General features: G+C 36.0%; 1 protein-coding gene across 4 annotated transcripts in view; it reads right to left on the reverse strand.

The window, feature by feature from the left end:
- Asb3 (ankyrin repeat and SOCS box containing 3) overlaps nt 1-22,685 on the reverse strand; it is a 129,844-nt gene that overhangs the window by 54,147 nt on the left and 53,012 nt on the right. For all 4 annotated transcript variants that reach the window (XM_026399879.2, XM_026399880.2, XM_026399883.2 and 1 more), the window contains 3 exons: nt 14,675-14,787; nt 13,926-14,061; nt 1,225-1,402 (listed from right to left, as the gene is read on the reverse strand). In XM_026399879.2, coding sequence (XP_026255664.1) covers nt 1,225-1,402; nt 13,926-14,061; nt 14,675-14,787 — 427 coding nt within the window. The remainder of the gene's footprint in view (nt 1-1,224; nt 1,403-13,925; nt 14,062-14,674; nt 14,788-22,685) is intronic.

Genomic DNA, 22,685 nt, shown 5'->3' on the forward strand with positions numbered 1-22,685 from the left:
TAAGATAACATTAAAGGAGAACTTACATTCTCAGAAAGGGTTACCTTTGAAGTAGGCTAGGAGGAGTCATTCATGGCAAACAGAAGTCTCAAAATTGAGCACAATTAAGGGTAAATTCCTAAAGGAATTTTGGTATCAACTATAAAGCTCAGCATATAACTGCATCTAAGAGTTATGCTTAAAAAAAAAGAAGTGGGAAGGCTAGAGATGTAGTTCAGTGGTAGAGTGTTTGCCTAGCATGACTTAAGTCATTGGGTTCAATCTCCAGCACAGGAAAAGGGGTGGGGAAGAAGCATAGTGAAAAATATAAAATTCTAAAACCTAAGTATCTTGCTAAAATAAAGGGTCTACTTAATAGCTCTTAAATTTAATAAATGTGTCTATTTGTTTAAATGGGTTTGAAAATTTTTACTCTTTTCCTCAAAGCACAAATAAGCTTACAAATACCTTTAAAGACACAGTGAAATACCATGCCACCTAGTGGTACAATAAGCAAATTGTAGACTCTGTTTTCCTAGTATGTAAACAAAGTAATGACCATTTTTATTTTTTAAATTAAATAATACCAACAACAGCTATAAAAAGTATTATGGTAGAATTATGACTCTAAAGATTGTAGACATGTTTAAAAAAACTTTTAGGTGTCTATATATAATAGGCAGCCATAGTCTTATAGAACTAGGTTACCAGTTTCTAAGAGTCCTATAATTCCTGATTTCCTCTTCCAAAAAACACCGATAAATTCACAGGAACTCTTAAGAAAGATGAGATAAAAAGAATTTCAACCAAAGGGTTCAAGATAGGAAGGTCTACTCAGCATATACGAATGAAAGACTCCATTGTGAGGGGTCACGAGCTCAAATACTTTCTGAGGTTATGGAGACAATGTAAGTGAATGAGGGCATCAGAATCCTAGCTGAAGATAAAACTAACAAGGGTGAAAGGATGGTCATAATCAGAGAAATCAGAGGGGAGACACTACACCCTAAGAAAGCCTCAGAATGTACCCCATCTCTAACCATTCTGCCTCATGGAAGGAAAGTAAGATCAAGAGGAGCTAAAGATAACATGGGGACAGATTAGGAACAGACCTAGTCACCAAGCAGATTGGATAGGGAGGGAAATACCAAGGATTTTGCCAGGAGGTAAAAGGTCTGGCCCAGATTTATTCCTTATTAACTTTTAATTAGGAGATCATTTTTATTCTCTGTTTTTAACACTTACTTTGCATGGCCCATTTGTGCAGCTGCATGAATAGGTAACTGCCAGTTGTCCTCATTACAGTAAAGATCAGGATTTGCCCCACTGGAGAGCAAAAGTTCCACACATTTTGTGTGACCCTCTTGAGCAGCAATGAACAAGGGAGTAGCTTTGTCCAACGCTTGACAATTTACATTTGCTCCTAACACAAAATAAAACATTTAACAGAAAATCTTCACTAATGTTAAAAAAAAACTTATAAAATTCAAAGCAACAGCCATAAAAGAGTTTGACAGTACATTTTTTCTCTCTCCATGGATGTTGTTGAATAAACACATATTGCTAACTTGCTAGGAATCATTTATATTGTTTTTGCTCTTATGTCAGCAAGAAAACAATCATATTTTAGAATTCATTTTTAACTAAAACACAACTCCTGTTCAATGAAATATGCATTTCATTTCAATCCCTCCTCCAACAAGTACTCTTGGGTTCAAAATGTAAACATATAAAAGTAAAATGCAAACCATCAAATATGGGTAACATTTCTGAGACTTACTGAGAAAGATGAGAAAAGGCCAAGTTTTGAGACATTATAGATGCCACTAATTGATTAAGGCTAAGATTCATGAAAAAAAAAATACCAATAGATAAAACATACATGGAATCTATGACTTAAAACTAGTATTAATATTAACTATGCTCTTTATTACACCTCTTCCTTCAAGACTATTGCATGACAAAGCTGACAATAAAAAGGTATTTTTAAATAGATTTCTGAGCTTACTTTATAATCATAAACCTAATCAAGTTGTTTCAATACCAATGTATAAAGATTTTAAAAGGTTGAGAATGACTTTAATTTTTGTGAGTTTTGAAAATAGACCCCAAACTTTTCTCATTGGCAAACAATGTATTAAATATGTTAAGTATTGTGTTACCACATGTTCATGAGATTATTTTAAATTTTATGGAATATAACTCAATAGAAAAATCATAATGGATGGGGAAATTCAAATTCTCTTTTATTTAAAAGGATATTTGTAAATGCACCTTGAATAAACCAAAGCCCTGAGATAGATAAAAACTATGCAAAATACAAATGGTAAGTTAAAAAAGACTATGGAATCTTCAGGAATTCCAAACATGCTAGACAACTAGAATCTTCTTACTTAGAAGAGGTGGGTGCAATACCTGCTGCCAGCTTCAGAAAGAAGTGAAAACCATTACTAAGAAAAGACTAAATCAATTGAAGGCATTCCCTCTAAAAACTGAAACAAGACAGGGATATCCTCTTTCACCACTTCTATTTAACATAGTTCTTGAAACACTGGCCAGAGCAACTAGACAGACGAAAGAAATTAAAGAGATACACATAGGAAAAGAAGAACTCAAATTGGCACTATTTGCTGATGATATGATTCTACACCTGAAAGACCCTAAAAGTTCCACCAGAAAACTTCTAGAACTAGTAAATGAATTCAGCAAAGTAGCAGGATATAAAATCAACACCCATAAATCAAAGGCATTTCTGTGTATCAGTGAGAAATCCTCAGAAAGGGAAACAAGGAAAACTACCCCATTTTCAATAGCCACAAAAAAAAAAAAAAAAACAAAAAAAAACCTTGGGAATCAACGAAAGAGGTGAAAGATCTATATAATGAAAATTACAGAAAGAAATCAAAGAAGACCTGAGAAGATAGAAAGATCTACCTTGCTCTTGGACAGGCAGAATTAATCTTATCAAAATGACCATACTTCCAAAAGCACTATACAGATTTAATGCAACTCTGATCAAAATTACAATGACATTCCTCATAGAAATAGAAAAAGCAATCATAAAACTCATCTGGAAAAATAAGAGACCCAGTATCCTTAGCAGGAAGAGTGAAGCAGGCAGCATCACTATACCAGACCTTAAACGATACTACAGAGCAATAGTAACAAAAACAGCATGGCATTGGCACCAAAACACATTGGTAGACCAATGATACAGAATAGAGGACACAGAGACTAACCCACAAAACTACAATTATCTTATATTAGACAAAGGTACCAAAAACATGCATTGCAGAAAAGATAGCCTCTTCAACAAATGGTGCTGGGAAAACTGGAAATCCATATACAACAAAATGAAATTAAACCCCTATCTCTCACCATGCACAAAACTCAACTCAAAATGGATCAAGGACTTAGAAATACAACCAGAGACTCTGCATCTAATAGAAGAAAAAGTAGGCCCTAATCTCCATCATGTGGGATTATGCCCCAACTTCCTTAATAAAACTCCTGTGGTGCAAGAATTAAAATCAAGAATCAATAAATGGGATGAGCAAAAGAGACAATCTATGAGGTGAATAGAGAGCCTACATCTTGGGAGCAAATCTTTACCCCTCACACATCAGATAGAGCACTAATCACTAGGGTATATAAAGAACTCAAAAAGCTAAACATCAAAAAACAAATAGCCCAATCAATAAATGGGCCAAGGGCCTAAAGAGACACTTCTCAAAAGATGATGTACAATCAGTCAACAAATACATGAAAAAATGTTCATTATTGGGGCTGGGGATGTGGCTCAAGCGGTATCGCGCTTGCCTAGCGTGCGTGGGGCCCGGGTTCGATCCTCAGCACCACATACAAACGAAGATGTTGTGTCCGCCAAGAACTAAGAAAAAATAAATAAATATTTTTTTAAAAAAATGTTCATTATCACTAGAAATTAGAGAAATGCAAATCCAAACTACTCAAAGATTTCATCTCACTACAGTCAGAATGGCAGCTATTATGAAGACAAACACAATAAATGTTGGTGAGGATGTGGAGAAAAGGGTACACTCATACACTGCTGGTGGGGCTGAAAACTGGTGCAGCCAATATGGAAAGCAGGACTTAAAAACAGCATACTACAGGGACACAGCCACATCAATGTTTATAGCAGCACAATTCACAATAGCTAAACTATGGAACCAACTGAGATGCCCTTCAACGGATGAATGGATAAAAAAAAAATGTGGCATATATACACAATATTACTTAGCAATAAAAGAGAATAAAATCATGGCATTTGAAGGTAAATGGATGGAGTTAGAGAACATAATGGTAAGTGAAGTTAGCCATTCCCAAAAAACCAAATGCTCAATGTTTTCTTTGATATAAGGAGACTGATTCATAGTGGGATAGGGAGCAGGAGCATGGGAGGAATAGACGAACTCTAGGTAGGGCAGAGGGGTTGGAGAGGAAGGAAGGGGGCATGGGTTAAATGATGGTGGAATGTGATGATATGAATTGTTGTGAATATACTTTTATACAACCAGAGATATGAAAAATTGTGCTCTATGTGAAAAAGAAATGTAATGCATTCTGCTGTCATATATAAATAAATAAAATAAAAAGAAAAGACTAAATCAGAAAAGAGCCCTGCTTAACTTTTTTTTTAAAAAATCAATGTTCCATTTTGAAAGAAAATTTCAAAGTATTAGAAAATGTAAGGAACCCACTTCTATAAGACTACAGGTGGAAACGTTGGAAGAAAAAAACAGATATTTCACTAAAAGGAAAATCACTTTAAGGAACTGGAAACACACAATTACATTATAAACATACCTAAATACCTTTTCAACTTGCAACTCATAATAATTCAGGAGGAGAAAAGAAGAAGAAAGAAAAGGGACAAAAAAAAAATAGGTGACAAGGCTGACTTGGCATGAGGGGAGAACCTCTGAGGTGCAGTTTAACTTATTTTATTCAAAATATTAGTTGAACATTAATAACTGAAACCTGTGGGACTGGAAGCATTAATAGAATTAGGATAGTCCTCAGGAGTATTAAGGAGTAAAAGAAGGAATGTCAGAAGTCAGAAGATCTGAATCCTATGCTAGCTGAAGATGCCTGGGATAAAACTAAGGAGGGGGAAAGGCAGATAAATCAGAAGGGAAACTCAACACCCTAAGAAAGTCCCCAAAGCCATCCTCTCCAACCACTGTCTGCCTCATGGTAGGAAAAGTTTCTACCCTGATTCTTATTCTGTCAGGAAATAAGTTTCTAGATTTTTGGCAAGGCACTTAACACTTGGAACCTGAGATTCTTAACCTAAAAAAAAAAAAAAAAAAAAACATATTTAAAGAAATTATTTTGGAGCTGTGTATGGTGGCGCAAGGCTCAGGAGGCTGAGGCAAGAGGATCACAAGTTCAAAGCCAGCCTCAGCAAAAGCAAGGCCCTAACCAACTCAGTGAGACTCTGTCTCTAAATAAAATGCAAAATAGGGCTGGGGATATGGCTCAGTGGTCAAGTGCCCATGAGTTCAATCCCCAGTATCCACCCCAGAAAAAAGAAAGAAAGAAATTATTTTAGAATTTCCTTTCAACTCTAATATTTATAAGTTCATTATTTATAACAGACATTTTAAACTAGTAGTTAATTTGCTTTTTTCCCCTCCATATTTCAAACTAAATATTTGAAGGTTTGTTAAGAAAATCAGTTTCCTGGTGTCTAAATAGATTTTTTGTCTGTTTGAAGGTAGGGTGGTTTTTTGTTTTTTTGTTTTTTGTTTTTTTGGTGGGGGGGATTAAATCCAGGGGTGCTTTACCACTCAGCTATATCCCCCATCCTTTTTATTTTGAGCCAGGGTCTCACTGAATTGCTAAGGAACTCACTAAATTGCTGGCATCAGCCTCAAACTTGCAGTCCTGTCTCAGTCTTCCAAGACTCTGAGATTACAGTTGCATACTACCATGACCAGCTTGAGGGTAACTTTTAAAAGCCCAGATACTGAAATAAATTGCCTGAAAAAAAAATCTGGTGATACTTCCCCTCCCTACAACTATCCATGCTTCATCAGATTAGAATTTTGAGAGTACACAGTCAAGATTTTAAAAGCCCCAAATAACAAACACTTCTAGTCACAAAAATTTCACACAAATTAAGAATGCCCCCTTAGCATCATCCTCTCTGGCAATGCTAAATGTGTAATGGTTATCAGAGAAAACCTTAGCAGACTTGTGTTGCTATTAACATAATAAAGTATAAGAATGCTTTGAAATAAACCCATTCAAATAAATACACAATTATTAAAACATAAATATAAAGGCTTAATATATAAAATAACCATATAATAAATTAATTAGGATCATGGACTCCTGAGGAAGATGGCGGCTGGGAATGAGTGAGCCGCTCTGTGCTCCGCGCCACCGCCGCCGCAGCGTATGTTGCTGCTTCTTAAAAGAAGAAGTAAAGATCATCAAAGGACATCTGTCGACAAGGATTCAGCACCGTGTCAAGAAAAGGGCCTAGATGGAGTGAATCCGCCACGACTTCAGCTCGAGCAGTAAGGCTGCAGCCCCCGAGCTGCCGGGCTCCCTGGGCCCCTTCTCACTCCCCTCTCCGCCTCTCCGCTTCGCTTCTCCCCCGCCATCTCTCCTCCCACGCTCACTCCCTAAATCTAGATCTCAATCTCTTTCCCCCACCCCACCCGCTCTCTCGCGTGCCCAGTACCCGGCCCGCACGGGCCCCGAGGCGCTGCCTCCCCTCCCCCAGCCCGCACCCCCTCCACGGGGGTCCCGAAGGCCACAGCTTTGCCGCCACCACCGCCGCTGCTGTAGCCACCGCCGCTGCCGCCACCACTTTCCGCGGAGCACCTTAGAACAGACTCTTAACCGAGTAAAATGGAACAGCTGATAAGATGAGTGACAATTTAAAATCTAAATGATCCAACATGGCGGCGGACGCGGAGAGATCAAGTCTCTAACCCCTTCAGCTGCACGGGCATAGGGAGAAGTAAACTGTCAAAATACTGTTCGCTCAGGACCACTAGGCACGGTTGAGCTGAAGTGGACCCCGGGCGAACGGTCTAGCCTTCTCAGAACACACCGAGCCCGAATTGGCTGCATTCTAGCTCAGGTTCGCCTGCTTCATGGACTCAACACTAATGATCCCACTGAAATAACTAGTCGGCCCGCCTGAACTCAAAGAGGTAAAAGCCAACTAAGCACCACAGCCAGACCCAGGGAATCAGGAGTGACGCAGGACTAGCGGCGCAGGACTCCCAGCTATTGCTATCACCAGTGCTGACAACAGGTCCCTTGCACCAGCTATCAGGGGAGTTGCTGCTACCTGAGGGCAAACAAATTCGCTGGGGGCCCTCAGCCCCAAGCCCTACAAACTTAGGGTCTGAGGGAGGCAAACAGAAAGGGTGTGCCCAGGCACCCATGAAAACAGGGCTCCCAGGAGCAGCAGACCTGACGTGTAGTCAGTATTGTGGTGAGTGTCACAGGTGAGCGGGGCCTGGCTTGAGGAACCACAAGAGAAGGCCCTAGGCACTCAGGATTAGAGACCCACACAGTCTGGGAAGAAGAGCTGAGGCACAGTGATTGGTTCCCACCTATCAAGAAGAGAAGCCTGGCCCAGTGGGCATAGCTCCACCAACTGGATGAGAAGTTAATCGAGCTATATGACTGCATTTATTATTATTATTTTTTTTTTAATGATTATTATTAGTATTTTTTTTTTATTTTCACTTTTTGTTGTTGATGTAGTTGTTGTTCTTTAACGTTCCTATTAATGGTTTCAATTTTTTTAAATTCTTTTTATTTTATTAGTATTACTATTATTTTTTAAACTTTAATTTCCATTTTTTTACTATCATTATAAAATTTTTTCTTTTTTTCTTTTTTTTTTTTGTTGGTTTTAAATTTTTATTTTTTTTCGTTTCTTCTTTCTTTCTTTTCACTTTTTTTTTTCTTTTGTCTTCTCACTTCTTTCAATTTTCCTATTCCACCTTCCTTGAATTCTACCTGCCTACACTCATTCTCTTTAGTGACTTCTTCCCTCCCCTTCTAATATCTCTCCTCCCCAGTATCACACTAATTGGAGGAGGATCACAGCCACTACCTGCCCTGAAAGGGTGATTTTTCAACTATACAAGAGCAATATAATTAAATAGAGGGGGAAAATATCAAAGACACAACAATTTCACCAAGCAGAAAGAAACGCCAGCAGTATGAAATGACAAGGAAAGAAAGGACCACAGGCAATGCAGGTCAACTCAACTTTAGAAGAGGTAATAGCTGCAACAGATGGAATGTCAGATAGAGAGCACAGGACATACATGCTTCAGATGATCTGGAGTCTCAAGGAAGACATGAGACAGCAAAATCAGACAATGAAAGATCATATTGACAAGCAAATCCAGGAAATAAAAGATCAATTTCACAGGGAGATAGAGGTAATAAAAAACAAACAAATAGAAATACTAGAGATGCAGGAATCAATAAACCAACTTAAAAACTCAATTGAGAATACTACCAGCAGAGTTGATCACTTAGAAGATAGAACATCAGACAATGAAGACAGAATATTTCAACTTGAAAAGAACATAGATAGCTCAGCAAGTCTACTAAGAAACCATGAGCAGAACATTCAAGAGCTATGGGATAATATCAAAAGACCAAACTTAAGAGTCATTGGGATACAGGAAGGCACAGAGCTCCAATCCAAAGGATTAAGCAATCTATTCAGTGAAATAATACAAGAAAACTTCCCAGACTTGAAGAATGAGACAGAATCCCAAATCCTAGAAGCCTACAGGACGCCGAATGTGCAAAATCATAAGAGATCCACACCTAGACACATTATAATGAAGATGTCCAACATACAGAATAAGGAGAGAATTTTAAAAGCTACAAGGGAAAGGAAGCAGATTACATTTAGGGGTAAACCAATCAGGATAACAGCTGATCTCTCAACACAGACTCTAAAAGCTAGAAGATCCTGGAATAACATATTTCAAACGCTTAAAGAAAATGGATTCCAACCAAGAATCGTGTATCCGGCAAAATTAAGCTTCAGATTAGAAGATGAAATGAAAACCTTCCACGATAAACAAAAGTTAAAAGAATTCGCAGCTAGAAAACCATCTCTTCAAAAAATCCTTGGCAAAACATTACAGGAAGAGGAAATGGAAAATAACATTGATAACCAACAATGGGAGGTAGGACAGTAAAGGGGGGAAAGTAGTCAAAGAGGATAACAAATCAGGTATAGTAACATCAATAAACAAATATGGATAGAAGAACAAACCATATCTCAATAATAACCCTAAATGTTAATGGCTTAAACTCACCAATTAAGAGACACAGGCTAGTAGAATGGATCACAAAACAAGACCCAACAATATGCTGTCTACAGGAGACGCATTTGATAGGAAAAGATGTACATAGACTGAAGGTGAAAGGTTGGGAAAAATCATATCACTCATATGGACCACGGAAACAAGCAGGAGTGTCCATACTCATATCTAATAAAATAGATTTCAAGCCAAAGCTAATCAAAAGAGATAAAGAAGGACACTTCATACTGCTCAAGGGAACCATACACCAACAAGACATAACAATCATAAATATATATGCCCCAAATAATGGTGCAGCCGTGTTTATCAAGCAAACTCTTCTCAAGTTCAAGAGTCTAATAGACCACCATACAATAATCATGGGAGACTTCAACACACCTCTCTCACCACTGGACAGATCTTCCAAACAAAAGTTAAATAAGGAAACTATAGAACTCAATAACACAATTAACAACCTAGACTTAATTGACATATATAGACTATACCACCCAACATCAAGTTGCTACACTTTTTTCTCAGCAGCACATGGAACCTTCTCAAAAATAGACCATATACTATGTCACAGGGCAACTCTTAGACAATACAAAGAGGTAGAGATAATACCATGCATCTTGTCTGATCATAATGGAATGAAACTGAAAATCAATGATAAAAGAAGAAAGGAAAAATCAAGCATCACCTGGAGAATGAACAATAGGTTGCTGAGTGATCAATGGGTTTTAGAAGACATCAAGGAGGAAATTAAAAAATTCCTAGAGTTAAATGAAAACACAGACACAACATATCGGAATCTATGGGACACATTGAAAGCAGTTCTAAGAGGAAAATTCATTGCTTGGAGTTCATTCCTCAAAAAAAGAAAAAACCAACAAATAAATGATCTCATACTTCATCTCAAAATCCTAGAAAAAGAAGAGCAAAACAACAGCAAAAGAAGTAGAAGGCAAGAAATAATTAAAATCAGAGCTGAAATTAATGAAATTGAAACAAAAGAAACAATTGAAAAAATTGACAAAACTAAAAGCTGGTTCTTTGAAAAAATAAATAAAATTGACAGACCCTTAGCCATGCTAACGAAGAAAAGAAGAGAGAGAACCCAAATTACTAGCATACGGGATGAAAAAGGCAATATCACAACAGACACTTCAGAAATACAGAAGATAATAAGAAAGTACTTTGAATCCTTATACTCCAATAAAATAGAAGATAGTGAAGGCATAGATAAATTCCTTGAGTCTTATGATCTGCCCAGATTGAGCCAGGAGGATATAGACAACCTAAACAGACCAATAACAATAGAGGAAATAGAAGAAACCATCAAAAGACTACCAACTAAGAAAAGCCCAGGACCGGATGGGTATACAGCAGAGTTTTACAAAACCTTTAAAGAGGAACTAACACCAATACTTTTCAAGCTATTTCAGGAAATAGAAAAAGAGGGAGAACTTCCAAATTCATTCTACGAGGCCAACATCACCCTGATTCCGAAACCAGACAAAGACACTTCAAAGAAAGAAAACTACAGACCAATATCTCTAATGAACCTTGATGCAAAAATCCTCAATAAAATTCTGGCGAATCGGATTCAAATACATATCAAAAAAATTATACACCATGATCAAGTAGGATTCATCCCTGGTATGCAAGGTTGGTTCAATATACGGAAATCAATAAATGTTATCCACCACATCAATAGACTTAAAAACAAGAACCATATGATCATCTCGATAGATGCAGAAAAAGCTTTCGACAAAGTACAGCATCCCTTTATGTTCAAAACGCTAGAAAAATTAGGGATAACTGGATCATACCTCAACATTGTAAAAGCAATCTATGATAAGCCACAGGCCAGCATCATTCTGAATGGAGAAAAATTGAAGGCATTCCCTGTAAGATCTGGTACAAGACAGGGATGCCCTCTCTCGCCACTTCTGTTCAACATAGTCCTCGAAACACTGGCCAGAGCAATTAGGCAGACGAAAGAAATTAAAGGCATAAAAATAGGAAAAGAAGAACTTAAATTATCACTATTTGCAGATGATATGATTCTATACCTAGCAGACCCAAAAGGGTCCACAAAGAAGCTATTAGAGCTAATAAATGAATTCAGCAAAGTGGCAGGATATAAGATCAACACGCATAAATCAAAGGCATTCCTGTATATCAGCGACAAATCCTCTGAAATGGAAATGAGGACAACTACTCCATTCACAATATCCCCCCAAAAAATAAAATACTTGGGAATCAACCTAACAAAAGAGGTGAAAGATTTATACAATGAAAATTACAGAACCCTAAAGAAAGACATAGAAGAAGACCTTAGAAGATGGAAAAATATACCCTGCTCATGGATAGGCAGAACTAACATCATCAAAATGGCGATATTACCAAAAGTCCTATATAAGTTCAATGCAATGCCAATCAAAATCCCAACAGCATATCTTATAGAAATCGATAAAAGAATCATGAAATTCATATGGAATAATAAAAGACCCAGAATAGCAAAAACAATGCTAAGCAGGAAGTGTGAATCAGGTGGTATAGCGATACCAGACTTCAAACTATACTACAGAGCAATAGTAACAAAAACAGCATGGTACTGGTACCAAAACAGGCGGGTGGACCAATGGTACAGAATAGAGGACACAGTAACCAATCCACAAAACTACAACTATCTTATTTTTGATAAAGGGGCTAAAAGCATGCAATGGAGGAAGGATAGCATCTTCAACAAATGGTGCTGGGAAAACTGGAAATCCATTTGCACCAAAATGAATCTGAATCCCTATCTCTCGCCGTGCACAAAAGTTAACTCAAAATGGATCAAGGAGCTTGATATTAAATCAGAGACATGGCATCTGATAGAAGAAAAAGTTGGTTATGATCTACACGCTGTGGGATCGGGCTCCAAATTCCTCAATAGGACACCCATAGCGCTAGAGTTAACAACTAGAATCAACAAATGGGACTTACTCAAACTAAAAAGTTTTTTCTCAGCAAAAGAAACAATAAGAGAGATAAACAGGGAGCCTACATCCTGGGAACAAATCTTTACTCCACACACTTCAGATAGAGCCCTAATAACCAGAATATACAAAGAACTCAAAAAATTAGACAATAAGATAACAAATAACCCAATCAATAAATGGGCCAAGGACCTGAACAGACACTTCTCAGAGGAGGACATACAATCAATCAACACGTACATGAAAAAATGCTCACCATCGCTAGCAGTCAGAGAAATGCAAATCAAAACTACCCTAAGATACCATCTCACTCCAGTAAGACTGGCAGCCATTAGGAAGTCAAACAACAATAAGTGCTGGAGAGGATGCGGGGAAAAGGGCACTCTTGTTCATTGCTGGTGGGACTGCAAATTGGTGCAGCCAATTTGGAAAGCAGTATGGAGATTTCTAGGAAAGCTGGGAATGGAACCACCATTCGACCCAGCTATTCCCCTTCTCGGTCTATTCCCTAAAGCCCTAACAAGAGCATGCTACAGGGACACTGCTACATCGATGTTCATAGCAGCTCAATTCACGATAGCAAGACTGTGGAACTAGCCTAGATGCCCTTCAATAGATGAATGGATAAAAAAAATGTGGCATTTATATACTATGGAGTATTATTCTGCATTAAAAAATGACAAAATCATAGAATTTGGAGGGAAATGGATGGCATTAGAGCAGATTATGCTAAGTGAAGCTAGTCAATCTTTAAAAAACAAATACCAAATGACTCCTTTGATATAAGGGGAGTAAACAAGGACAGGGTAGGGACGAAGAGCTTGAGAAGAAGATTTACATTAAACAGGGATGAGAGGTGGGAGGGAAAGGGAGTGAGAAGGGAAATTGCATGGAAATGGAAGGCGATCCTCAGGGATATACAAAATGTCATACAAGAGGAAAGGAGGGGTAAGACAAGATAATACAAATGGAAGAAATGATTTACAGTAGAAGGGGTAGAGAGAGAAAAGGGGAGGGGAGGGGAGGGGAGGGGAGGGGAGGGGAGGGGAGGGGAGGGGGGATAGTAGAGAATAGGACAGACATCAGAATACATCAGACACTAGAAAGGCAATATGTCAATCAATGGAAGGGAAACTGATGTGATACAGCAATTTGTATACGGGGTAAAAGGGGGAGTTCATAATCCACGTGAATCAAACCGTGTAATATGATGTATTAAGAACTATGTAATGTTATGAACGACCAATAAAAAAAAAATAAATAAAAAATAAATTAATTAGGCCTAAACTAGTCTTGTACCTTAGGAAGCTGGAAGTGCTCTGGTCCCTAAATGAAAGGGCAGCTCCATCATTCAAACTGCCAATAAACCTGCTTTAGTGACAGATCTTACACGAATATTCTTACACAGAAAAATTAGTAGCTATGCATTGCACTGCTAGTAATAGACAGTCAATAATCAGGCTTATAAATCAACATATATATATATATATATATATATATGCTTATTTACCATGTACATAAAACCATTAATTTCATAAACTTATTTATATATTGGTCAAGAATTATTTTTCCTAAGAAGATATAAAGTTAAAATTTATGATCAACAGTGCAAAGGCTAATGAATTAATCTTACCCGATGAAATAAGTATGTTCAAGCTTTCTAGCTTGCCATACTGTGCAGCCACAAATAAAGGTGTGATTCCAAAGTCATCCTGGCATTCCTTGTCTGCTCCTTTTTTAAGAAGCAATTTTATGATCTCAGCATTTTCCTAAAGCACAGATTCATATTTTAAATAAAAGGAAAAAAGTTGAAGGTATCTTTTTTTCTTATTGTATTTTTTTTCTGTTTTTCTTTTTAATCCTCTCAGTAAAGGAAAACTTGAAGAAGAAAAAAATCAACGAAACAATTTATGGTTGTATTGGTTGGGAAGGAAATGACCAAACAATGAAATTATACCATACTTTTAGCAGGCCAATAAATGTAAACAGATTAAATATTGATCTCTAGGGATTATAATCCTTATGAAATTTTGCAAAATTAGTTTACTAACCCAGCACTAAGGAGATAACACAGGTTCTAAACACACCATTATAAAGAAGCCATTGCTCTTTATCAATTTACATCCCATACATTCTGATGTTTGTTAACTATGCTATCAACATTTGAAAAATTTAAATAATCCTTATAGCCCAAAGTTGCTACAGCTACTATAGCAGTTGGCTTATTCAGAATGATCATTAGCATTTAGACTGCCTTTTCTGTGCTGCACTAACCATCATAAATCACAGGCAAGTAGAAAGCAAAAACTGTACAGAACTGTCATTTTGAAAGGGTAAAACACACAATTTACATGGAAATGAAATAATAAATTCAGAGATTACCTGGAAAGAAGCCTGGTGCAAGGAGTTCCATCCACACATAGAATGGGATCCATTAACATTTGCTCCATGTCGAAGTAATAGTCTTAACACATCTATCTGTCCATTTTCAACAGCTGCGATACACAGGAGTCAGAAAAATTTTTGTCAGCAAAAAGGTATGTTTATAGGACTAGACACTTTGGTAATGTTCTCATCACTTATTCACCTCAGAACTCACAATGCTGTGACCATTCCTAAATAGTTATCACAAAATCATGTCTTAACCCAAACTCATTTACATACACCTAATCCTTTCTGTGCACATACAAAATTATTTCCAATAGTGTGCTAAAAGACACAGAGGAAATGGAGACAAAAAGCAAACATTCTCTCTGAAAATAAAAACAATATGGTTTAGAAGAAATAGTACCAGTCTGGAGAAACAGTCTCAAAAAGGTCGAAAGGTTTGCTATCATTACCATTTAATCAAAAATTACAAGAATCACTGACAAAGTGAAAGATAAATTCTCAATTTTGGACATTTTTTCACCACCATGAACAACCAATGATATGCTTATGCGCTGGAGTTGTGGCTCAGCGGTAGAGTGCTTGCCTGGCATGTGTGAGGTCCTGGGTTCAATCCTCAGCAACACATAAAAATAAATAAATAAAATAAAGGTATTATGTCCAACTACAACTAAAAAATAAATATTAAAAAAGATATTCTTATATACACCAATAAAAATCTTCTCATATATTTGAATAAAAGGGGGACCCCAGATAAACCAAAAACTGTCATTAGAGAAGTATATGTTATTTAACTAATAACTAAAACTGATTACTCCCAATTGCTGGTATAATAGAAGCTCCAAAGAAATAATTTATATGCCTACAGATAACCCCCAAAAAGAGTACACACAAATATTGAACTTCTATTTACATATGTAACTTAACATTAAAACAAGGATGTTTAAGTCTAATATCAAGTACATATAACAGTTTATAAATACTACTTAGTAAGAATAAACAATCTACTTGGGGGAACATGTTATCAAGTTGGTACAACAAGCAAGTAGGGCTAAACCTTCCACAACGTATCCACCAGAAAATTTTGCTAAGAACACAATAATTCTGGAAGAGTTTAAGCATGGAGTTAATGAAAAACAGAATGCCAGAATATAATTATATACAGTAGTTCTCCTTATCCAATTTCACTTTCTACACTTTTCAGTCACTCACAGTAAATGGTAGCCCAAAATTTTAAATGGAAAAATTCCTGAAATAAACAGTGTATAAATTTAAAATTGCTTACTGTTCTGAATGGTATCATGAAAACTCAGGCTGTTAATTTTCTCCTTCCCATGACATGAATCATCTAGCATATCCACACTGTATACAGGACCTGTCCATTAGTCATTTAGTAATCTTAGCCATTTCATTTCAGGGAAGGGGGTAGAAAACATAGAGCTTCAGGCATCTACTGGGCATCTTGGAATGTATTCCCTGCATATGAGGGGATACTTAGGGGTTACTAATGTAGTGTACTTTATATATACATAAAGTAAGTATACACATATACAAACACACATACTCATAAATCATTGGCAAATAAGATAAAATTTAATAGCCCCACACCTATTAAATTCTTTTATTAAATGTTAAGTTTGGAGAAATAGTAATATTTACCATAGAGTTGAGATATGTATAAGAAGGCCTAACTTCATGTGCTTGGCTATACATTTTATTTTAAACAATTATTCTATATCTCCTACTAGAGTAGAGGATGGAAATGGGAATATAGGAATCAACAATTCTCAGGCATAAAAGAGAAAGGCATTAGATACTTGGATGACAATTACACTTGAAAAATGTTAAGACAGATGAAACAATGGGGGAAATAAAATACTTAAAATGTAAAGCAAGAAGTATACTCATTATTACTGAAGATAAGTAACATGCCATTGATATTCTATTAGTTTTTTACTGGCAGTGAGATTGGTTTAGTTTGTTTGTGATACTGGGGATTTGTTTGTTTGGGATACCAGGGGTGCTCTACTACCAAGCTACATCCCCAACCCTGAGCCCCTTTTATATTGTTGTTTTGTTTTTGAGACAGGGTCTTGCTAAACTACAGTTTGTGATCCTCCTGCCTCAGCCTCCTGAGTCACTGGGATTATAGGGTTTTTGGCATGGTACCTGGCAATATTCTGTTAGTTTTAGATATTGAATTTATACTTATAGCTTGGATCTGGAATGTAAATCTCCCTATGTTGAAAGTGTGGTCCCCAAGGAGGCAATGTACAGAGATGAGACTTTTGAAAAGTGGTTGGATCGTGAGGGCTCTGACCTTATGATCTAATGTATTAATCCACTGAAGACGACATGGAACACTGACAAATAGATCCTAGGGGGAAGAAGTAGATCACTGGGGTTGTGCCCTGGAAAAGTTTATCTTCTTCAGCCCTTCCCCCACCCCATCTCAATCTCTCTCTCTTCTGGGTCCCAAAGCAGCTTTCCTCTGGCATATCCTTCCACCATAATATTCTGCCTTGCTTCAGGCCAAAAGCAATGTAGCTGGTGACTGTGGACTGAAAGCTCTGAAACTGTGAGCCAAAATAAGTCATTCTTCCTCTAAATTGTTCTTGTCAGGTATTCGGTTATAGCAATGAAAAACTGACTAATGCAAACCAAAGCTTATTTCTTCATAAGAACTCTAGGAAGTCTTTTAATCAAAAATTCCCTCATTCTGGGCAGGTTCAGAAATGTATCCAATAAGTTTAACATTATTTAATAAGTTAATATTTAAGCATTTTATCAAGAAAAAAACAACAAGTTTTTCAAGCTAAGTTATTTTTCTATATTCAATCTAAAGTCAATCTAATTTGGGGTGGATGTCATGACAGAAAAGGAAGAAAATCTGTTTCAAATCCAAGTCATTTATCATTAGCAGTGATGGCTTGCAAAAAATCAGTCTATAGTTATCCAGACCCTGAGTTGAAAATTATCAGGTTGTTGTTGATGATATATGAAGGAGGATGGAGATAAATTTGTTTTCTATGAGTTACGATGACCTTATGAAAAAGAAAATAACTTTACTGTGATTATTAAATACAGTATAGAAGTCAGACAGAAAAACTGTTTTCACTTTTAATATCATAAATTAAAATTGCTGATCTCTACATCTCTACTGAAAACCCTTCCTAATAACAAGAGTGAAACCTGTACATAAGCAAATAAATAACATTTTCACAGCTCTTGCTAATTATTTCAAAATAAAATAAATTTAATGATTAATAACTGTGAAATAGTAGTTTATGAAAGTATATTTATAGCTTACATTTACTACCAAAATCTCTGCTTTGGAAGAAATGCAATAATACCGTCTTTATCAAATTGAAGAAGGGATCTAACACCGTGAACAGTACACTTCCAAAAAGGAAGTCATTATTTTCTACATATTTTCTCAATCCTTCTGAGAAAAGCAAGTATAGTACTGTGGTTAGAAACTATCCCACATCTAAAATAAGACTATGCAAATCTTTTCCAAAAACATAGAGTCAACCATCAAGCAACTATAACACCGAGTATTTTTGTATTCTATGGGGACAGTGGGAATATAGGTAAAGAAGGAACCATAGAGAAGAATATCAAAGCATTAAGAGTACTTCTGCCAGGCTGGGGCTAGGGCTCAGGGGTAGCGCACTTTCCTGGTATGTATGAGGCACTGGGTTCGATTCTCAGCACCACATATAAATAAATAAATAAATAAATAAATAAAGGGCTATCAACAACTTAAAAATATATTTTAAAAAAAAGAATACTTCTGCCTACCAAGACATAGACAGAAATGATAAATGTATAAGTAACGACGGCAAATTATCCCTATCTGACTGAATCAGTGATGTTAATTTGGTGGAAATGGACTACACAAGGGTATTTTGTGTTATATTGCCTCCTCTCTAATTTCTCATATCACCCATTCTCTGGTGGGTTCTACTGTTCAACCTGTAAACTGGTTTAGTCTTAAAAATAAAACAAACAATTTGTCATGACCCCTGCTATCAATATGCTATTTTCTTTTACTTTTTTTGCCACTAAACTTCACCCAAAGACCACTCTCCTTAAGTCTACATTCACTGATTCCATTTTTGCAATCAGCTGTTCAACAAATACTGTCTACAACATACCAAGCAATGTTCGAGGTATTAAAAATACAGAAGCAAATGAGAGATCAAAATTCCTGCCTTCATGGACCTTACAAAGTCTCTATCCATAAGCAGCATGCAAACTTCACTCCCATAATTCATTTGTAATTATTCCCTTGATAATAATCATCAGTGACACCCAGGTCATCAAATTCAATGGCCTTTTCTCAAGCTGTAACTTCCTATTCAGTTTCTACTGCCTGTGACATTAAATTCTTCATATCTCTTTGATATTTGAATATTATCAAATACAATTGATTTATACGTGATATGAAAATGATCATAAACATATGAAGAATATTATATAATATTTTGAGGAAGAAAGGGGAAAGATGAGAAAAAGGAAGAGGAAGAAATTATTTTATGGGCACAAATGCCTAGGACAAATCATTTCAAAACCAGGGAACTGTATGTCCCCATTGTTATCACATCAGCAGTAACATAATCATCATTATGTCCCAATTCAAATCTTAAAGTAACATATACAAAAATAAGCATTAGTAATTGGGCACAAGATGGCATCTGGAGAACAACGGAAAATTGACTCAACTCTTGTAAACTGCATTTTTCTGAAACACCACTATCAAACCTGGCAGATACTTAAAAGATCAATGGTCTTTCATCCTTTGAACACTGTTTCAGAATCAATATGAACAGGTAACAAATATTACATGAGGCAAAATTGATAAAGCACTATATTAAAAAAGATCTTAAAAACTTATCAAATAATTAAACTACATAAACCTTATTTGTTTTTTTTTTAAAGAGAGAGAGAGAGAGAACGAGAGAGAGAGAATTTATTAACATTTATTTTTTAATTCTCGGTGGACACAACATCTTTGTATGTGGTGCTGAGGATCGAACCCGGGCCGCACGCATGCCAGGCAAGCACACTACCGCTTGAGCCACATCCCCAGCCCCATGAACCTTATTTGGATCAAGATTTCAAAAAACTGAAATACACACACACACACACACACACACACACACACACATAAATATATAACAATAAAGGAAATTTCAATACTAACTGGATATTTGATATTAATGAATTATTTTTTAGATATGATAATTTAGTTATAATAAAGTATCTTTATCCTGTGGAGATAGGTATGCAAGTATTTTTATAAGATGAATGGGATTTTCCTTAAAAAATGAGTGAGGGTAATAAATAAGACTGTAAAGGAAACAATACTAATACTGAATTGACAACTACTAAAGTTGGATGTTAGGTACATGGCAATTTACTATATTTTTCCTCTATGCTTTTATATATGTTTAAAATTGTCCGTGAATTTTGTTGGGGGTTGGAGGGGTACTGGAAATTGAATCCAAGAGCTTTACCACTGAGCTATGTCTCCAATTCTTTTAATTTTTTTATTTTGCGACATCGGGTCTCACTAAGGTGCTTAGGGCCTTAAGTTGCTGAAGCTGGCCTTGAACTTGTGATCCTCCTGCCTCAGCCTCCCAAGTGGCTGGGGTTACAGACATGTGCCACCACACCAGCTGTCTGTGAATTTTTAAAGGAGACTTTCATAAATTATAAAGGTAATTTCAATATGGGAATTCACAAAACATGTATCTGAAATATTTCTTCTGTCAATGCTGGGAATTAAACCCAGGGCCTCACACATGCTAGGTAAGCACTCTACCACTGAGCTACAGCCCCAGCAAATATCTGAAATATTTCCAATGTGCACACAGTCTAAACTAAATTTTCAAAAACATATCAAAAAAAAATCTAACTGAACTATGTTCTACTTACTTGGTAATATTAAAGTCACATTTTATACATATTAATTGAAACCCACTTTAAAACTTAAAACAGGGAGAGGGAGATAAGTCAAAAAATAAATGAATCTATAACAGAATAATAATAGTAACTGGGACAAACTAACCTTCATAACACTCTGTTGCTCTTGTGCTCTGTACTATAGCTTGCCTTGTATAATAACTAATTCTAGTTATTAAAATATTTCCAATTAAATAGTAAGCCCTTGACATCAGGAACTAATACTAATAGTGCAAAGGTCTGATAATCACCTAATCAACATAGGACAACATAATGAAATTCAGCTACAACTTCTACTATTCCACTGATAAGCAAAACTGATTGGCTAAGCAGTTGAATTACTATTGAATTGAACTTCCTCACCTTTCCAACTGGACAGAACCAGTCTAACATTTAGAATATAACTAAATTGGAATTTAACTTAAAATATCTATTTCCAAGATATATGCCTGAAATTGGAAACAAGAAGCCATGTCATCAGTTGCAACCACTATGTCTTGTGATAAATGTTCAATTAGAAAAAGGAAATGTGTAAATCTAGAACTTAGAAATGTAGCATGGGTTCCTAGAAAGGAAAAAAAAAGGAAGAATCATAATATCTGGTATTTCACCAGTATCCAGATTCCACAAATAAGGAATAGGAACAAAATAAGCTGCATTTTGGGGGGGTAGAGCTCAAAATGTCCTGGATACAAAGAGAAGTGGGAAAAATTATCCTGTCTTCAATTCAGACAAGTATTGACTGTAATACTTTATCCAGCTGAGACAGCAGAAGAGAAAAACCACAAGCTCCGAGGGTAGAAACACTGCGCCTCCAACCACACATCATAGTACTACTGAAGGAAGCTTTCAGTACAAAAGTTTAAGAAAGCAAGAATGACATGAGACTATCATTTCCTACAATAATTTCTTGGGAAACATTTTATATTTTTAAAGAAAAAAAGTTTTACATTTCCTAAATTAGAGGGGAAAAGAAGAAAATAAAGAGTAATCTAAGTAGACATATACATCTTAACAATTATTTGAAAATGAGAAATGGACGAACCAGAAGTACCCTTTGTCTCACCCAAGACTTTCAACCAAAGATAAAACTCATTTGTGGTATGTAACACATTAGATTCAGTCACAAGCCCTATATGAAGACTTCATGAAGAAATGGACTCAAGATTCCATCTGGGAAAATAAGGGCTGATATACACATACATGTTTAAGTACTAAATTACTATTAGTAAATAATAATCTTATTCAATATAGCATTTGTTAAAGAGTAAATTTTTAAAAATCAGATATTTTGGGGCTGGGGTTGTGGCTCAGGTAGAGCGCTCGCCGAGCATGTGCAAGGCCCTGGGTTCGATCCTCAGTACCACATTAAAAAAATGAATAAATAAATAAATAAAAGGTATTATGTCAACTACAACTAAAAAATACTTATAAAAAATCAGATATTTTTTTAATATAATTATCTTAGTGAATGCTCTTTTGAAAAATGCTTACTTGGGACAAACTTGGCCAAAATTATATTGTTCTGTTGTGTGTATGTACAAATATGTAACAATGAGTTTTACTACTATGTATAATTATGAAGCACTAATTTTTTAAAAATGCTTAATGTGCCTCTGTGTACTACAGATAATTTGTACCAACCACAAATTACCGTACAGTGAGTTCTATATATATATTAGAAAATAAAATTTTGAGGCTCAGATTTTGACAGTGATTCTAAGAAACACCAGTCAATGAGGCTTCAATGAACAGCATAACTGTGAGTTTTCCAACTCCCCTAGTTGTAGCAGGGAATTGCCAATAGTTCTGAGAATCCCAGAGATCACATATGTATTCTTTTAGTACATTGGAATTATGTATGAATTTTAATTACATTTATGTTTTTTTGAGTTCTACATATACTCTATTCTCCATTAAGTACTTCATTTTTCTACACAATTTACAATAAAATGGTCTTTCCATTGTAATCCTAGATTATGTAAAACTTTTCTCATACTACCCCTTTTATGAACCAAAAGCACCATTCATAAGC

The sequence above is a fragment of the Urocitellus parryii genome, chromosome 12 (genome assembly GCF_045843805.1).
Source record: "Urocitellus parryii isolate mUroPar1 chromosome 12, mUroPar1.hap1, whole genome shotgun sequence".
In the NCBI taxonomy this organism is placed as follows: Eukaryota; Metazoa; Chordata; class Mammalia; order Rodentia; family Sciuridae; genus Urocitellus; species Urocitellus parryii.